This window comes from Coloeus monedula, assembly GCF_965178545.1.
Source record: "Coloeus monedula genome assembly, chromosome: 1".
Classification (NCBI taxonomy): Eukaryota; Metazoa; Chordata; class Aves; order Passeriformes; family Corvidae; genus Coloeus; species Coloeus monedula.
Window position 1 is genome coordinate 4,970,631 of NC_138781.1, and position 16,380 is coordinate 4,987,010.

The 16,380-nt window shown below is 35.9% G+C and overlaps 1 protein-coding gene across 1 annotated transcript in view; it reads left to right on the forward strand.

Annotated features, from left to right (window-relative positions):
* Window positions 1-16,380, forward strand: part of LOC309579770 (sodium channel protein type 5 subunit alpha-like) — a gene marked incomplete at both ends in the record, with an annotated part of 33,813 nt that overhangs the window by 1,616 nt on the left and 15,817 nt on the right. Inside the window, 14 exons of the mRNA XM_082293245.1 lie at window positions 45-155; window positions 742-767; window positions 1,835-1,963; window positions 4,008-4,099; window positions 4,986-5,192; window positions 5,803-5,866; window positions 6,483-6,627; window positions 7,831-8,025; window positions 9,096-9,287; window positions 12,857-12,959; window positions 13,325-13,554; window positions 13,678-13,830; window positions 14,123-14,476; window positions 15,225-15,677. Of these exons, the coding sequence (XP_082149371.1) occupies window positions 45-155; window positions 742-767; window positions 1,835-1,963; window positions 4,008-4,099; window positions 4,986-5,192; window positions 5,803-5,866; window positions 6,483-6,627; window positions 7,831-8,025; window positions 9,096-9,287; window positions 12,857-12,959; window positions 13,325-13,554; window positions 13,678-13,830; window positions 14,123-14,476; window positions 15,225-15,677 (2,454 nt within the window). The remainder of the gene's footprint in view (window positions 1-44; window positions 156-741; window positions 768-1,834; window positions 1,964-4,007; window positions 4,100-4,985; window positions 5,193-5,802; window positions 5,867-6,482; window positions 6,628-7,830; window positions 8,026-9,095; window positions 9,288-12,856; window positions 12,960-13,324; window positions 13,555-13,677; window positions 13,831-14,122; window positions 14,477-15,224; window positions 15,678-16,380) is intronic.

A 16,380-nucleotide genomic window follows, 5' to 3' on the forward strand; every position in this document is an offset into this window, starting at 1 on the left:
ATTCGTTTAAGTGTTTCATATACTCTGAATCCTTTTTTTAATAGACTTTTATGGTGATAAATGAAAGGAGGACAATTTTCCGGTTTACTGCCACACCTACCTTGTTTATATTTGATCCTTTTAATCCAGTCAGAAAAGCAACAATTAAAATTCTGGTCCATTCATATCCTTTCACTGGTTTCCCTGATTTGAATCTTAAAATATTCTGTGCCATTTTCTGTCATTCTGTTCCTCTGTTTCTGCTTTTTCTGATTTTATTTGGAACTATTAATTAGTGGAAATAGGTCTTTTTAGGTGAACATGTCTGAACATGTTAAACATATTATGTCCCACTGGTGTCCTAACTTCCAAAACTGTCTCCACATGCAGATAATTCATTTTTATATTTAAAATATGAATTTTACCCAGCTAGGAAGGTTTGATCTTGCTGAGATTCTTAGGATGGTCCTGTGCAGGGATGGGAATTGGATTTCAGTGATCCTTCTTGGTCCCTTCCAACTCAGGATATTTTGTAATTCTGCTATAAGTTTCTTTGGAAAACACATGAAAAGTTCAGAGCATATTCAAATGAAAAGTAATTATTTGAATGCCTGTGTGGTTTTTGTGTGTGGAAATCAGCAACTTTTATGAATTTCATTTTTTATAATGTAGCAGATTTTCCTTAACTTACTATTCACATTTTTTGTTGCCATTATTACATGTACTGTGTTACTCAATTGTATGGCTATGACTGTCCCTAAGCTTCTTGAACAAGCCTACTGGACTGAGTGAGTACCTCAGTGGCCATTTGTTCACTATTTTTCCAAGGATACTAACATGCAGGCCTGAAAACTTTAAATAATGTGGTGATCTGATTCTGGGGCTTGAAAATTCTCAGACAGACCTCTGAGGAAGACTGAGGATTGTTATTATATCACAGAGTCTTTTGTGGAGCTTCAGTGCCTTTTCTTAGAGGCTCTCACCATATGCCCTTTTTTCTGTGTTGCCTAATTTTGCCATCTGGTGTAATACAGGAGGTTGGCCCATTTTTCCTTTTGAGGATTAAATCTCTTAGAGAGACTGTGCAGCAGGCTTTTAACTTAATATCTCTCATTCTACAGCAATAACCTGAATTTCTATTATAGCTGCCTCATGCAAAAGCTATAAAGAAATTAATATTCATTCTGTTCTTTCCTCCTGTTTCCTGGTAACTCTCCTAAGTCAGTTGTTCCCACGAGGAAACCATTTATTTGTAATGTCTTGCTTCCTTTTGTACTTGTGTGCTGTATCCAGTGTAACTTGAGTTAATGTTCCAGAATTAAATCTGGAAAATGTGCCTGGAGCCTCAGAAGTTCTGTAATTTAAATTCCTTTTATTTTGGGGTAAGCATGGTGATAACTTAATTTTCTGTAGGATTTCTTTCAGTTACACTGTATTTGTCAGAATAAGTATATAAAATGTGCAAACTTTACAGGCTGAAATAAATCTTTGCTATTATCTTTCTGCCAGAATGATGAGGCTTTGAAATTTTCCAGCCTGCTTTAGAACATAAACACAGTCTTAAAAATGTTTCCTAAGGAAATGTGAGCTATCCTTCATCCAGAAATAGCATCAAATGCTCATTTGAATGTTTGTGTTTGTAGATTTACGTGGAAAATTTACTAAACTTCAGGAAGACATCTTGTCCCCATGATGCTTCTGAAAGTAATGCAACCTGTCCTATTTTGCTTCACATTTTCTACCTTTATCTCCATGCAGGGACTAAATCAGAAAAAAGATAGAAATGTGCCTGAATGTGTATCAGTCTCAATAATATTTTTATTTCTGTAACTTTAATATACACTTTCCTCCTCAGATATGTTTTCAATGCCATATATACTACTGAAATATTGATAAAAATAGTAGCGAGAGGATTTGTTTGGAATGAATTTACCTTTCTTCGAGACCCATGGAACTGCTTGGATTTTTCTATTACTATTGTAATGTAAGTAAAACTCAGTTGTTCTTTTACACTCAGGGAACAAAAACACAGAGGAAATACTGTTCAGTGTTGCTGAAATTCCTTGCAGTTGTTGGCATCCTCCCTGCTAAACTGTGCTTGAATCACAATTGCATGTCTGCCATGAGAAAAACAGACTTTAAAGTAAGGCCTAAATGAAAAGCTCATGTTAGAACTGTGTGATTGTTCTCAATTTAGTCCATATTTAAATTTTGTCAAGAGGCAATTGCATAGACAGCCCAAACCAAGCCTGCCTCTTTATGTTGTCTTAGTTGTACTCTGGATCAGATGAAACTCATTCGAGAAGGACCCAAAATGGGTCACAAGGTGTTGAATGATTTGGTGATAAATAATAGATGAAATCCCAGTGTCAAGTGTTGCTCAAGGAAGAACAGACCTTTCTTTACATGCAAATTCATGGGCTCTGGAATAGCTTTCACTTGTTGGGAAGATGATGTTGGAGTTTAAACAGTTTTGTAAAAGCACCACTCCAGCATGCAGTCATGGTCAGAGAAGGAGGTAGAAAATAGACATCGTGGGTAAGAAGTAAAGAAGAAGAACACACATTATTTCACTGTGTGGCCTGTATTTTAATTCGGGATTTTGTGTAGTTTTGCTCCTCACATGTCAAAACATGTCAGAATTAAAAAAAGATGCAGTGAAGATGTATATCTGTAATTCCACATAACAAAAAACTAAATAGAGTAAAACTCGCATGAAAGAACAATTACAGAGCAGGAACACAGCTGAAGTGTATGGCACAAAGCCAAAAAGAGAATAAATTATATATTTTTCCTACAATGAGAGCTAAAGGCACCAAATGAAGTTGTCAGGTGGCAGAATAAAAAAAGGGAGTAGTTTGTAACACTACATGTAGGTTTTTCCTGATTTGTAAATGATAGGTTATGTACACAGGTGTCAGCACACACATCTATGTGTAGATGAACAATTATTCTTATCGGTAATGATGAACTGCTTAGGAGCTTGCATATTGTTGATCATCAGCAACTATCACTACATAGTTACTGATAGTTACAACTATCACAAGACAGTTCAACAAGTGCATGAAAAATTTCATTTGGGGTCCTTCTTCCCTAGCTGCACCTCTAATTAATTTGTGTTCAACTTAACTATATAGTACCTCCACCTGTTTGTTTCCATGGCTTACAGTACAACAAAGAAAACTATTTGGAAATGAGCTCGGCTGCTAACTCAAGTGTAATTATTTAGTTATTACTGAGTTGTAACTGAGGTGCTTGAGAATTATTCAATCTTACAAACCAGGCAAAGCCAATGTGCTCTGATCTGCTGCTGACAAAGTCATGCTCTGAGGGGGAGGTTGCCTTTCCAACCATTGTCTTGGATTTTGTTATTGAGACTATTTATGGAATTCTGTTACCAGTTACGACCTTGTCATGAGATGGAGCACAATTCATGTCCTTTCTGACATGAAAGAAATCTTAGAAAATATGGGGTAACCTGTTAAATTGCAATGCTTTAAAATACTGATTTTCTGAAATTTTCTAATTGTTGAAATGCTAAAAGTGAAACCAGTTGCAATACTCAAGTTGTCACTGATTGTTAAATGTTAGAAAGACCTATGTGGTACAGAATAGACATGTTATAAATCTGCTGTTGCTCAGCTTCCTTCTGCTGAAGTGTGTGTTTAGTTTTGAGGTAGCTGCAACATATACTTTCATGAGAGAAGCCTCAGTGTGAGAGTGTGGTTATGACATTAAGGTTTTATATTTATTGACATTTTGATGGATAAACTCTTCCAAAGTTAAAGCATTCAAATCCACACTAAGTAGGAGCTTACTGTATTTCTTTTCAGAGGCACTGCTCCAAAGCCCCATTACTTTATATCCATACCTAGAAATGGACTTAGAGTCCTAATTTTAGGTATATATCTTAGAAAATATTTGACCTATTTATTTTCTCCAGTGTATTCATTACTGCCTGCTCCATAAGGAAGTGCTTTGAAAAGCTCCATCTTTGTCATTCATTTCAGTGTGGGTTAATTTTCCAGGTACATTACTGCATTTCACAGAGTTGGCAACGTTTCAATTCTTCGAACTTTCAGAGTACTGAGGACTTTGAAAGCTATTTCAGTAATACCAGGTAAGGAACAACACATCTGTAGAGGGTTGGTACATAGCTGGTGAATAGGCCAGCTTAAACCATGACAACACCTTACTGATATTTGCTCTGCTTCACCAGGATGCAAATTCTAATTCCACTTCTGTTCTTTTCTTCCAGTTCTCTGGTCACTTTTTGTGACCCCAAGGAATCCCAAGGTGTGACTGTTTTGCACCCTCAGCAGCATCCTAACAATTTTTTAAATCATCTTTCCTTCAAATGGTTTTGACAGAGGCAAATTTATTTTCTGCATTTTTTTTATTCTATCACTGGTGTTCATTTTTATTTAGCTCAGTGCCTTTATCTCTATAATTTGTCTCCCTGGAGCAGCCCACCGTATGCTGATATTTGAACCACCATATTTCTGGTTTCGTGTTCTACCTCATTAGCTTAACCTTCTCTGGTTTGTTTCCCAGAAAGCTGATTTCACAATTTGAGAGATTTTCATTCATTTCCTTACTGACCACAGCCACTGTCTGGATTGTGTGTAATACTTTCAACAGTATGTTGCATACGCCATCCAGATACTCAATATTTTTGTAAGTCGTGTCCTTAATTAGGATACCAAAGTATGATTTCAGAGTCCAGCTGCAAAAATTCACTTGAAAAATCTATAAATTACTATGTATCTCATGGTTGTTATAGATATTAACTTTACCATTTCCACGCAATTGCAAATAGATTTTTGATTTTGCTCTGGAATTTTAGCAGGAATTAAACATTGAAGTTGTTTAATTTTAGTATCAAAGCCGCACATCAATACTTTTCCTTTGTCATTAACAAACTTGGAACTGTCGTGTCTTGTCATACAGGAACATCATTGCATTCCTTTTCTCACTTTCCATGTTATTGGATCTTATTTTCCTAGGTCTGAAAGTCATCGTAAATTCACTTGTTGAGTCTGTTAAGAAACTCGGGGATGTGTTGATCCTGACTGTATTTTGTTTGAGTATATTTGCACTAATAGGCCTCCAGCTTTTTATGGGAAATTTAAAATCCAAATGTGTCCTCAATAAAACTCTGTACAATGATTCATTATGTAAGGATCCCAAGATATATGTACCAAATGATGAAGGTAAATGTTTTTCTTTTTTCCCTTTACGTAATCTGTGTATCTTCCTATGTATGTCTTGATTTTTCACAGAGATGTTAAAATAGAGTTTCCATGTATTCCTGCCAAGAAGGTTTGTCCTTCCATTTGCACAAATAGTAGTATGAAGTCTCTGGGACAACTGAATTTGAGATTAGTGAATCTTGAATTTGGATAAAGATCAGCAGTCTGTGGGATAGAAGAGACTGAGTTTTCTATAAGCATTTTCTTCTCTATCTGTGCATTGCACAGGGATCCTAATTTTAGGGGTACTGCAGAGAGAATTATTTTTTCCATCACTTATTCTGTATTTCATGGATTTTGCCCACTTCTCATAGAGATTCTTTTTTTTGCCTAAAGATAAATAAAATCTTACATTGTTAGTTGTGCAGCAAATTGTTACTATATATTTTAAATTGTCAGACGGATCAGCTGAGAATCAGTCCCATATGCACTTCATTGGGAATGGATCTTTCACAGAGTTTTGATCCATCAGAGTGTTTATAATGGGAAGTAATGTTTGGTTTACTGTCAGAAAGTAGAAACTGACAACTTCTGATTTTATGATTCCTTGATTTTATTTTTTTTTTATTAGAACTCTGCTACAGACAGAATGACTCTCCTGAAATACTGCTCTGTGGGTACAGTGTAAATCCCAAGTAAGTGAACAAAGCAGTTTTAGTACTTTCTTAATTTTTTCTTCCAGATGTACTGTGGTTTTATTTTTGGTGTAAAGGAGTGGTGATGATTTTTCATCAGAAGAAATGGGTTGGTGGGTGTGTTATTAAATTAAAAGCCAGGTATTTCATACCAGAGAAAGAATGAAGTACAAGGATGCAGCCAATTTTATATGTACTCTGTTGCTAACCACTGGGAGTATAATGGTAAGGCGGAATGATATAAATGAGAAGGGGCACAGATCAGTAAAGACTTTTTAGATATTTATAAACTCTCCTCTCCTCATCTTGGTGAACTATCTAAAAGTAAAGGTATTTCCATTGTTCCCCTCTCTGTGTATTTGTTTGGACATATCCTACATCAGTGAGAGTTTTTGTCTAGTCCCAGACAAATGTTTCTGTCTAGTTTTTTTACTAGACAAATGGATTTCTGAGATGGTCAGATATCAATCAGCCCTTCTGGCAGGAATATTTTGGGGAATATGAAGCATAACTTCAGACAAGCTGAGCAAATCTTTATTTGTTGCTGTGTATTGGATGCTTTCAGGTACAATTGAATCTCCACATAAGTGTTGTTTAACATTTCTTTTGTGGTTAGTCATGAGTGTCCAGAAAACTACACCTGTGAGAAGATTGGGAATAATCCTGACTTTGGTTACACAAGTTTTGACCATTTTGGCTGGGCCTTCCTCTCTGTGTTCCGTCTGATGACCCAGGACAGCTGGGAGCGTCTCTACAGACAAGTGGGTACTTTGTTTACCTGCTGGAATGACTTCAGATGGGCAGTTTAGAATTTTATGTCCACTAGAAAAATCTGTACTGGTTTTAACATTACTGACACCAATTTTATTTTAAAATCAATGTAAGTATTAAGGAAGTAGAGTCGAGTGACTGAGCTGTAATGCCTTCTGCAAGTGACGTTGGATAGGAGCAGTCCTGCCATGAATGCTCATAGTTTTGTTGGAGAACACGCTCGGGTTAGTGGTTAAAAGCTAAATAAGAGTTAAATACTTGTATGCAACCACCCAAGGATTGGGATATGGAGCAGATCCAGCCAAGGGGCTCCCTGCTACTGCAGGGAATATGAGGATTTGTCGCATTGTCTGTTTGTCTTCCTTTTAAGTGCTGACTCCTCACCAAACCTTTTGGCTCAACATACTTTCATTTTTGGCAACATGGTACTAAAAAAATTGGAGCCTTTATGTTTTGATTCAGAGAGTTGAATGTAACTTTTCAATTCGGTGGTTTTTTTAAAAAATGAGGTAAAAATGCCTGTAGAGAGCTCTCTGGATCCCTTATGTCTATACAGTGCTTTTGCTAGATGGGAACAATACTCTCTGCCTTGTTCTGTACCTTTCATATTGGTCCATTTTAACTCTTTTTTCCATCAGCCTTTATTAACTGTGACTTTTTAAATGGATGCAACTTCTTCTGCCATTTGAAGGTCATGTGATTTTTAGTTTTTAATGTCTCAAAACCTAATTTTTAACCATCTCCTCTGCTACCATTTAAAAAAAGTATAAGATAATCAGTCTAAATATTGCCTCTGATTCTGTAATTAAAACATCTTTCATGTTTGTATAGATAATCCTAGCTTTCACCTTTATTACTGAGTTTCATTAATTTCTTCCACAGTCACCTTTTTATATCTTAACAGATGAAGTTATCTTCTCATCGCTTAAACTTCGATGATCATTTGCCTGATTTGCTGGAAGATATTCATGTTAATTTTAAGGATGGATTTTGTTAATTCTTCTCTGCAGCACGTGACATTGTTATGTATAACTTAGACCAGAAGCAGATCCTACTGTTGTTCATTGAAAACACTGCAGTACATTAACTTTTTGCATTGTGTAGGAAAATAAATTGTTTAAAGTTATTTTGAAATCGCTTTGTAAATGTTAGTTTGTTAAGAATTTATTACCACCTTTGCCTTTTCCTCACAGACCATCCGTACATCTGGAGTGTCCTGCATCTTTTTTTTCATGGGGGTCATCTTCTTCTGCTCATTTTATCTCTTCAATCTGATCTTGGCTGTGGTAACTATGGCGTATGAAGAGGAAAATAGAGCTACTCGTGCTGAAACAGAGGCAAAAGAAAAACTACTTCAGGATGCCAGAAAAATTATAGAGAAAGAACAGGTTTGTAAATTATCATATATAATCTGTAGTTCCTTTTGTTTTCTTCTGTTTGTGAATTAGGGAAAAAATGTTTTGAATTAAACATGGGCTTCCTACAATACTTTCTGAGAAATGAGAAAGTGTTAAATTTCTCTTTATATCTTTACAAATGCATGTATGTATGTGTATATATGTTTAAATACATAAACATTCCTGTGATACAAAAACCATCATGAATCCAAGTTAAAACATACTAAGTTTTAGGATTTGCAGACCTGACATTGTATAAGAATGCTTTTTGGCAAGTAAGTAACTTGTATGGTATTGCATGGGTGCTGCACTCCATGTTCTTGTACAGCACCATTATTGCTGTGCCCAAAAATTCCTTTCTCTGGGTATCCCTACTTGATATTACTACATGAAGGAAGTATGAGTGGATAAATTTTATCTTCTACCTTTAATTAAAGATAGCCCTGATTTATTGCCAGCTGTAAGAAAAGTCAGACTTGTAAGAGATCAAACAAAGATTCCCTAGCAACTATCAAATTTTATCATTAAAGTGTGAGGCACCACCAATTTACCGAGTTCCTCCTCAGCAGTTGTTGACAGGTTTGTAATGTTTCTCTGCCTGACATTCCAGCTTGCCAGGCTTTGCTTAGGCTTTTCTTCCTTCTGTTTTTTCTTTTTTCTTCCTTCTATTTTTCTTTCAACAGGATTAGTATTTAGGAAAATTTAACATCTTAGGATTTAGCTTGAGCCTTTAGTCTTCTGCTCTCTTGGATTCAGTGTCCTTTTCAAAGCAAGAAAAGGAAAGTAAAAGGATAAACCGTAATATTTTGTAAATCAGATGCAAAATACAATATTTAAAGTGACCAGGGCAGACTTTAATTACAATAACTCACAGATAACTCTGCTTTGTCTTTCAGAATTGTGAATAGCATTTGGTACTCCTGTCTTTTTATGGCAGTTTAACATTTGAAACCTAGGAATTGTCAGTGCAAATCTTTCAGACAACATAATAATTACATGTATATGATCCTAGTCCATTTGCCTTGAATTAACAGACAGACCTTTTGCTTTTCCTGTTGCAGATGCTGGCTGCAGAAGAAAGCAGTAAGGCCTTGCATGCTGGATCTGAAATGTCAGTTGCTGACTTGAAAAATTCAGAAGGAAAAGAAAATAATAAAGAAACACCTACTTCAAGGCAAAAACTAATTTTAGATGACCAAGAAAATGAGGAGCAAATATTTCGTTCACAGCCTGGTCGCTGCCACAAGAAGCTTGTAAGTATTTGAAATAGACAATACATTCCTTAGATTTGCATGTGATATGACAATTCAAGGATGAGATTTTGGGACCACAGGGAGCCAGCATTACCTGCACCTGAAAGGGAAGTTGGAAGTGTCTGTCAGTAGTACACTTATGGCAAATCATAGACCTGTGCTCTGGGAGCTGTGGTAAGATCTGTCAGCATCTTGGTTGTGCTGCAGAAATAAATGTAGAGAATTATTAAGTTTTAGTGTTTCCCTAAAGACCTAACTATTTTTTTTTTTAATTTTATTTTTTAATTATTATTCTTTTCTACAGACAGCTAATTCTCTGTTCTAAATATTTAGGATAGGGTTTAGTTCAGTATGAGGACTTCTGATGTTAGGGGCATGATTCACTTCCAGACTTTAAGCATCTAGCACCAGTTTAGATGCTCTTGCATATATTGGATGTTCTAGATATCTTTGATATCTTTGGCATATCTTCCAGCACTTTGTGGGTATCTCATAAACATTACAGCATCTCAAATGTTGCTAAATTCCTAGATTTAGGCAACTGGATTGTGTCCAGGGTTTGAATTTTTTGAGGTTTCGTAGGTTTCTACAAGTATCTTAGGTTCTAAACTCCCAGAGTCAAGAGGAGATTTAAATTTTTAGGTCACAAATTGATACCTAGGGACATTAGAGCTTTTCTAGTGTCTTACTTGGCTTTCACTTCCTCTATGGAAGGGCACAGATGTTATGTGCCATGTCTGAGACTGTGGATGTCTCAGCTACCAAATGTCTCAATAGACCATCTCAAATGGCTTCAGAAACATTTATTTATGTGAATCAAACTTACCAGAAACATACGTGTCCCATATAATGGGATTTTTAAATGCATTGCACACATCGATAAATTAAACATGGATATCTAAGTGTTAGGCTGAATCTCTCACATGTTGTTTCACATCTTGTTTACAGCAGTGATTTCTGGCTCTTCTGCTGATCACTCATTTTTAAATCCATTAAGAAACTTCTGTTAAGACTTGTATTCTTCCTTTGCATAATTTTGGAGATTTTTTCCACAGTACCTTTGCCACTGACAAAATACTGTATCTTCTAGAAGACTGTCCCAACTTTAATTTTTCTCTATCTTCATTTAGATACCTTTATTTAGATACTTTAATCTTGAGCTGAATCTTTCAAAATAATTCTCAGGCAATTATTCATATTACTTAATTATTTTCAACAATATCTAAAAAGAAAGCTTCTAATGCCCTTATACTGGTTTCATCACGTGACAGATTCTCTTTTACTTCTGGGAGAACAACAGAATTGTTTCACCCATCTCACTGAAAATGGAATTTTTCCCATAGCAGAGCTAAAAGAAATAATGTTCCAACTTACATATGTTTGAAAAGTATCCTTGTAGGGGAGTCTTTCTCAGACACATAATCCTAGCTAAAATTGATTAAATTCTCATTCCGGCAGTCAGCACAGGCAGAATTTCTTCTAAATTCCATAATCCTAGCTATAATAAGTTAAATATTTGAGCTGAAGGAGTCCAAATCACCCACTTGGCAGCAACTGCCACCTGTCATCTCCTTTAGTAAAGTATTTGTTTATTGTAGTGTCATTAATGTTTCCCCTGCTGTGTTAAGAATATACTTCAATTTTGTGAAGTAGTTTGGTTCTTCTGCACGTAAAGGAAATTCTGTGTCACAGTCCATGGTAGTGTCTTATTGTACCTATTCAGAAAACAAAAGTCTTTTCATAACAGGTGTCATATCTTCTGCAAGTATAAAAGTCATTTCTTATGGCTGATTACCCCTACTTAACTTCATTCTTCTAAGTCTGTCACTGTTGCAGGAGATGTCTGAGACACGAGGTAAATTTGGATTGTGTGCTAGACCTTACTTCTTCAAGGCTACAAAGTCTGCAAAGATGGATGCCAAATGTAATCTGGATTTTTATATCTCAGAAATAACATCTTCAGACCTTTCCAAGGTCCCCTCCCCTCTCTGTGTCCAGGGAATGACAAAGTTCTGATACCTCTAGGAAAACCTAGAGCATGATCCAATCAGTGTGAGCTGCTCCAATGTAGACTTTTACCTTTAGCCAAATAAGTATAATCTGCAACAAACATGGCTGTTTATTTCATGTTATAGCAACTACTGGTAGTACAAGCTCTGCTGCAACTGAGGACTCCTCAAACGATGTCCTCTCTACTTTCATCATAAAAAGAGGCTAAAGGTGCTAAGTCAAAGAAAAAAAGCACATTGGATAGAAGCTTTTTGGCAGGACAGAATGAGTTTATAAACACTCGACTATTTCTTTAGGGCACATCCCTATTTTAAATCAGAGGACTTCTCATCCCCAGTTATTTCCTTCAGCTAAAGATCAATGAGCAGCAGTAACCAGTTCAGTGCTGGTGAATGTCCTTATCCTTTCCAAAAACACAACTCTGAAGGTTCCTTAACAGCTGTGAATTTCAACAAGAAGACTGAGAACTTTAGTCAGGCTGGCACACAAATTTTTCTAGGTTTCTGTTTTCTGAGACACCAAATCTTAGAGAAAAGAGTGAAAGGGTGATTTGCACTGGCCATGATTAGAATAGTCTAGTTGAGCCCTTTAGACTCAGAAAAAAAAACAGAGGGGAAAATGAGCATTTTAGCACTGTATTATAAATTCATTTTATAGGTCTGTTCTCTGACAGTTCTGTCAGCTAAGTTTTGCTTAGATTTTCATTAAAATATCAGGGTGACAAAGAGAAATAATTATTATTAAACCTCTAAAGCCAAGGATATCAGTGTCATTCCCTGAATAACAGTTTTACAGAATATGTTAATAAAAATCATAATATCATAAGAGTTTGAAGTAACATTATGATATCTTTTTATTCATTTATCCTTCCCAAAAAAGAAAATTTTGAAAATCCAGTTGTGCTGAGAGGGAATACTGAGGTACAGTGCATTGTGATGTGGTCAGTCTGTCCACTCCCAGTCTGTCAGGTTCCCTGTCATCTGGTAGTTCTAATGAAAACAAAAGTAGTCCCATTCCTAGTTTTAGGGATTTCAATATTAGTTAGATCTTGATAGGCTTAATAGGACTAAAAAACCCAATAATTTGTAGTAACTGTGTGGCTATTTTTCACATTAATACATGATTATTTATTAATAATCAATAATTCATAGTTAAATAGCCAATAGTTTATTCAAACTGATGGTCAGTGTTCTTTTTGTCTGTTGTTTTTATCCTTCACTGGAAAGATAGAATGAGTCTTTCCCCTTGCCCCCTGTTAATGTTTCTATCCTTCTTATATAATGGCATTATAACTGCTAATTAAATATCTTCAGAAGGAAACAACTTCTTGGAAAATTGCACTGGTTTTGATGAAATGTCGTTTGCCTTCAAACACCTGATAGTGTTAATTTTTTTCTGTTTTATGTTCTTTCAGCAAGTTAAACCTTCACTATAATGTGTGTTTGAAAAGGCATATTTATCTCATGCTGGATATAATTTTTGTATTGTGATTTGTATTCTAATTATTGTACCTTCATGTTCTCGTGTTGTATTATCTTCTGCTGTCTTTCTAACCAAAGAGGCAGATCCTGCTGTCCTATGAGGTGTCAATGGATGCTCTCAATGATCCTGTCCGCAGACAGAGGTTAATGAGTGCAGCCACAATTCTTACTGATAATTCAAGTAAGTCATTCTTTCCTCTTTTTCCAGTGGTGATTGTGTAACTCGACCTAAGAGATCAAACTGTCACAAACAGCATTATTTTAAAAGCCACTAGGTGAAATTATGCTGCAAAATGTAAATTTCAGTAAAATAAATATTCTCATATCTCATGTAACTCGCAATTACCAAGGGCAAGTTTTGCCTGACCTTTATTAGTCTGGGATTAGTTTGTGCAGAATGAGCTAAACAATTTTTTTCAATTATGCCATTCTGCTCATGTGAGATTGACTTTTCTTTTCCATCTTTTCAATGACTGATGGTCTTTTTGTTTGGTCGGTTATATTCTACAAAGGATTATTCATATGTCGCTTTCCTTTGTCTGCCAGAGTCAAAACTGAACTGTCCTACATTTTGGAAAAATTTCCCTCAGAAGTATCTAATTTGGAATTGTTGTCCATTCTGGAGAGCAGTCAAAGAGAAGATGAAATTAATAATTTTGAATCCATTTGTTGATCTCTTAATCATGGTCTGCATTATCTTGAATACCTTATTCCTGGCTATGGAGTACCCTGGCATGGAACCAGATTACCAACAGCTGATTTCTCTAAGTGACCAGGTAAATTAGGTCTATGTTAGAGTGAAAATGGAGTTATAACCCTGTATTTATACTGGGACACTCCCATAAGGACACAGACTTTTTCAGTGACTTTTTTTCTGAATCTCATTTTTGTCCTTCCAGGTCTTCACCCTGATTTTTACTGTAGAAATGATCTTGAAAATCATTGCTCTAGATCCTTACTACTATTTCCAGCACAAGTGGAATGTTTTTGATAGTGTGGTTGTTTTGATTGGCCTAGCGAGCTTTGGAACAAATCTGTCACCTTTCAGGCTGGTAATTATTTATTATTTCTTAAAAGTACATGTGTTGTATAGTGAAATACCCTCATATTATGTTACTGATGAGTATGTTAAATCTGTTTTCTTTGTTGGTAAATAGTAAGACAACATGAGCTTTTAACTGGAGTGATTTTAATGGCATCAAAACAATTAAAAGGTTTTCTTCAGGGAAAAAATGATGATATTACTGCAGTAAAGACATGATAAATGCAGGGTCTGATTTTCATGTGTGCTCTGCTACCTAGGCTCTTTTTAACTTTTTTTTTTTCCTTGTGTTTTATTTACAGCTCAGGATCTTCAAATTGGCAAAGTCCTGGCCAGCCTTAAATACTCTTATGAAAATAATTCTTAACTCATTTGGTGCGCTGAGTAACCTCACTCTGGTTTTGGCAATCACTGTATTTATTTTTGCTATAGTAGGAATGCAGATTTTGGGTACTGATTATGACACAAAATACTATAAAATAAACACCAGTAAAAATTTACGCTGGCATATGAAGGATTTTAGTCATTCAATCCTGATTGTATTCCGAATATTATGTGGAGAATGGATTGAAACTATGTGGGAATGCATGGAAGTGGCTGGAGAAAGGAAATGTCTCATCATTTTCTTGCTTGTCCTGGTGCTAGGAAACCTGGTGGTGAGTTCAAGTCAATTTTCAGTCCCTACTGAATGCATACAGTTACTTTGGTTTTTTTGGAGGCAAACTTTACTGTTTGAAAAGTATTCACTTGGTTCTCTTTTCTGGGTGTCACTTGACATCTGGTTTTGTTCTGTCTCCTTTTTTCCCTTTTCCCCTGTCTTTCTCTTTCTCACACCAGACACAGAAGCAAAATAAAATTATTCCTTCTAGCCAGGGTATAGAAGTGCAGAGCTTATGATAATTTGGTGTCAGATGTCTTCTTCTTTTTTATTGATGGGACCAAATAACCAAACTGTTCAGTGCTTTTAATGCTTAACAAGTTGCCCTCATGTTATCAAAATTTTACAATACCCAGATTTTTGGGTTTACACTAGGTCATTCGAATGTAAATATACAGGGAGACAAAATCTTTTTCATCTGCTTGCTTTGTTGGTCTATACCAGATCCTTTTTGATGGTGATGTAATTAAAATTCATCTTTGCCTGCTGTTTTTCTACATGTCTGCCTCCTCATACACTATGGACATCAGAGCATGTGAAAATAGATTTGATATACCCAAACTTTCCCTTCCTTCCTTTTTTTTCTCCTGCCATTCCTTCCAGGAGGAGCCATCTCAAGCTATAACAATATTCCAGCATGATAGTAAATAATTTCATTGTAGTGGTTAATGAAAGCAAGTCTGAGGGTCTCTGAAGTGTCTTTTCTGTTAGCAATAGTGTCTCCAACTTACTTTAACTATTTTAAGGTGCTCAACCTGTTCATTGCCTTGCTGCTGAGTTCGTTCAACACTGATGACCAAGAGGGACAAGAGGGGCCTGGAGAAGGGACTAAATATCAGATTGCCATTGCACAAATTTGCAAGAGCCTGAAGGCTGTGAAAGACAGAATTTGGGATTACTGCTGCAAAAGAATGAGAGGAAGCCTCAGAAGAAGAGACAAAAAGAAGACTTTGGCAGAAGTTTCTGGGAAAGGCATAGAGGTTACTAATTATGCCATGACAGATGTCAGAAAATATATAGACAACAGCTGCTTTGACATAGAGTGTTACCATGTGGAAGACAGTTCCTCACTAGCAAGGAAATATGAAGAAATTTTGACTAGCCACAGTACCTGTGTTCCCATTACAGCAGCAGAGACTTACACCAATGAAGGTGATAATGGGCACATTTTACACACAGCTGTAGAATACAGAAAACAGGTAAGGAATATTGATATTTGAAAAATTATTATGACTTGCATCTGTAAATACAATCTCAAAGGCTTAACAGTAAATATTATACTTTCTGTCATTTCTGCAGTTTTACTTTCTTTGTTCTTCTAGTATAAGGGATACAAAATAGTCTTGGTTATTCAATGTTACGTTGAATATTCACTTTTTCATCATTCTCCTCAATAATATCCATAATTCTGCTTTTGACTGTTTTGTTTCCATTTACTAGTGTCAATTGAGAAATGAAGTTTGATCAAGACAGACATTCTTTCTTTTTGTCTCTTTGCCTTACACCTGGATTTTTTGGAAGGCAGACCTCTTGTGTTGATTATATGTTGCTTCTCAGTTGCATGGAATCCAAAGGGAATGTAAACAGAAGCTACGACTTAAAAAAATAAATTCTTAGGATTGTTTGTCTTTTTTAATCACCTGTTCACCTCCATGGTACTTTTGACTCCCCTTTATATCTCTTGATTTTGTTGTGTTGGGCAGGATAAAGCTCAAGTCTTTCTGCGTGTGAGCGAGGTGTTTTTACTGCCATGACAGCTGTACAGAGGCATTTAGGGATACTGGAGATATTTCAGGTGTCTGTCACACCCACTCGAGATGGTCAAATAAGGCCCAGGAGCTATAGTAACTCTTTTCACAGAATCACAGAATTGTTAGGATTGGAAGGATCTCTTTTTGGATG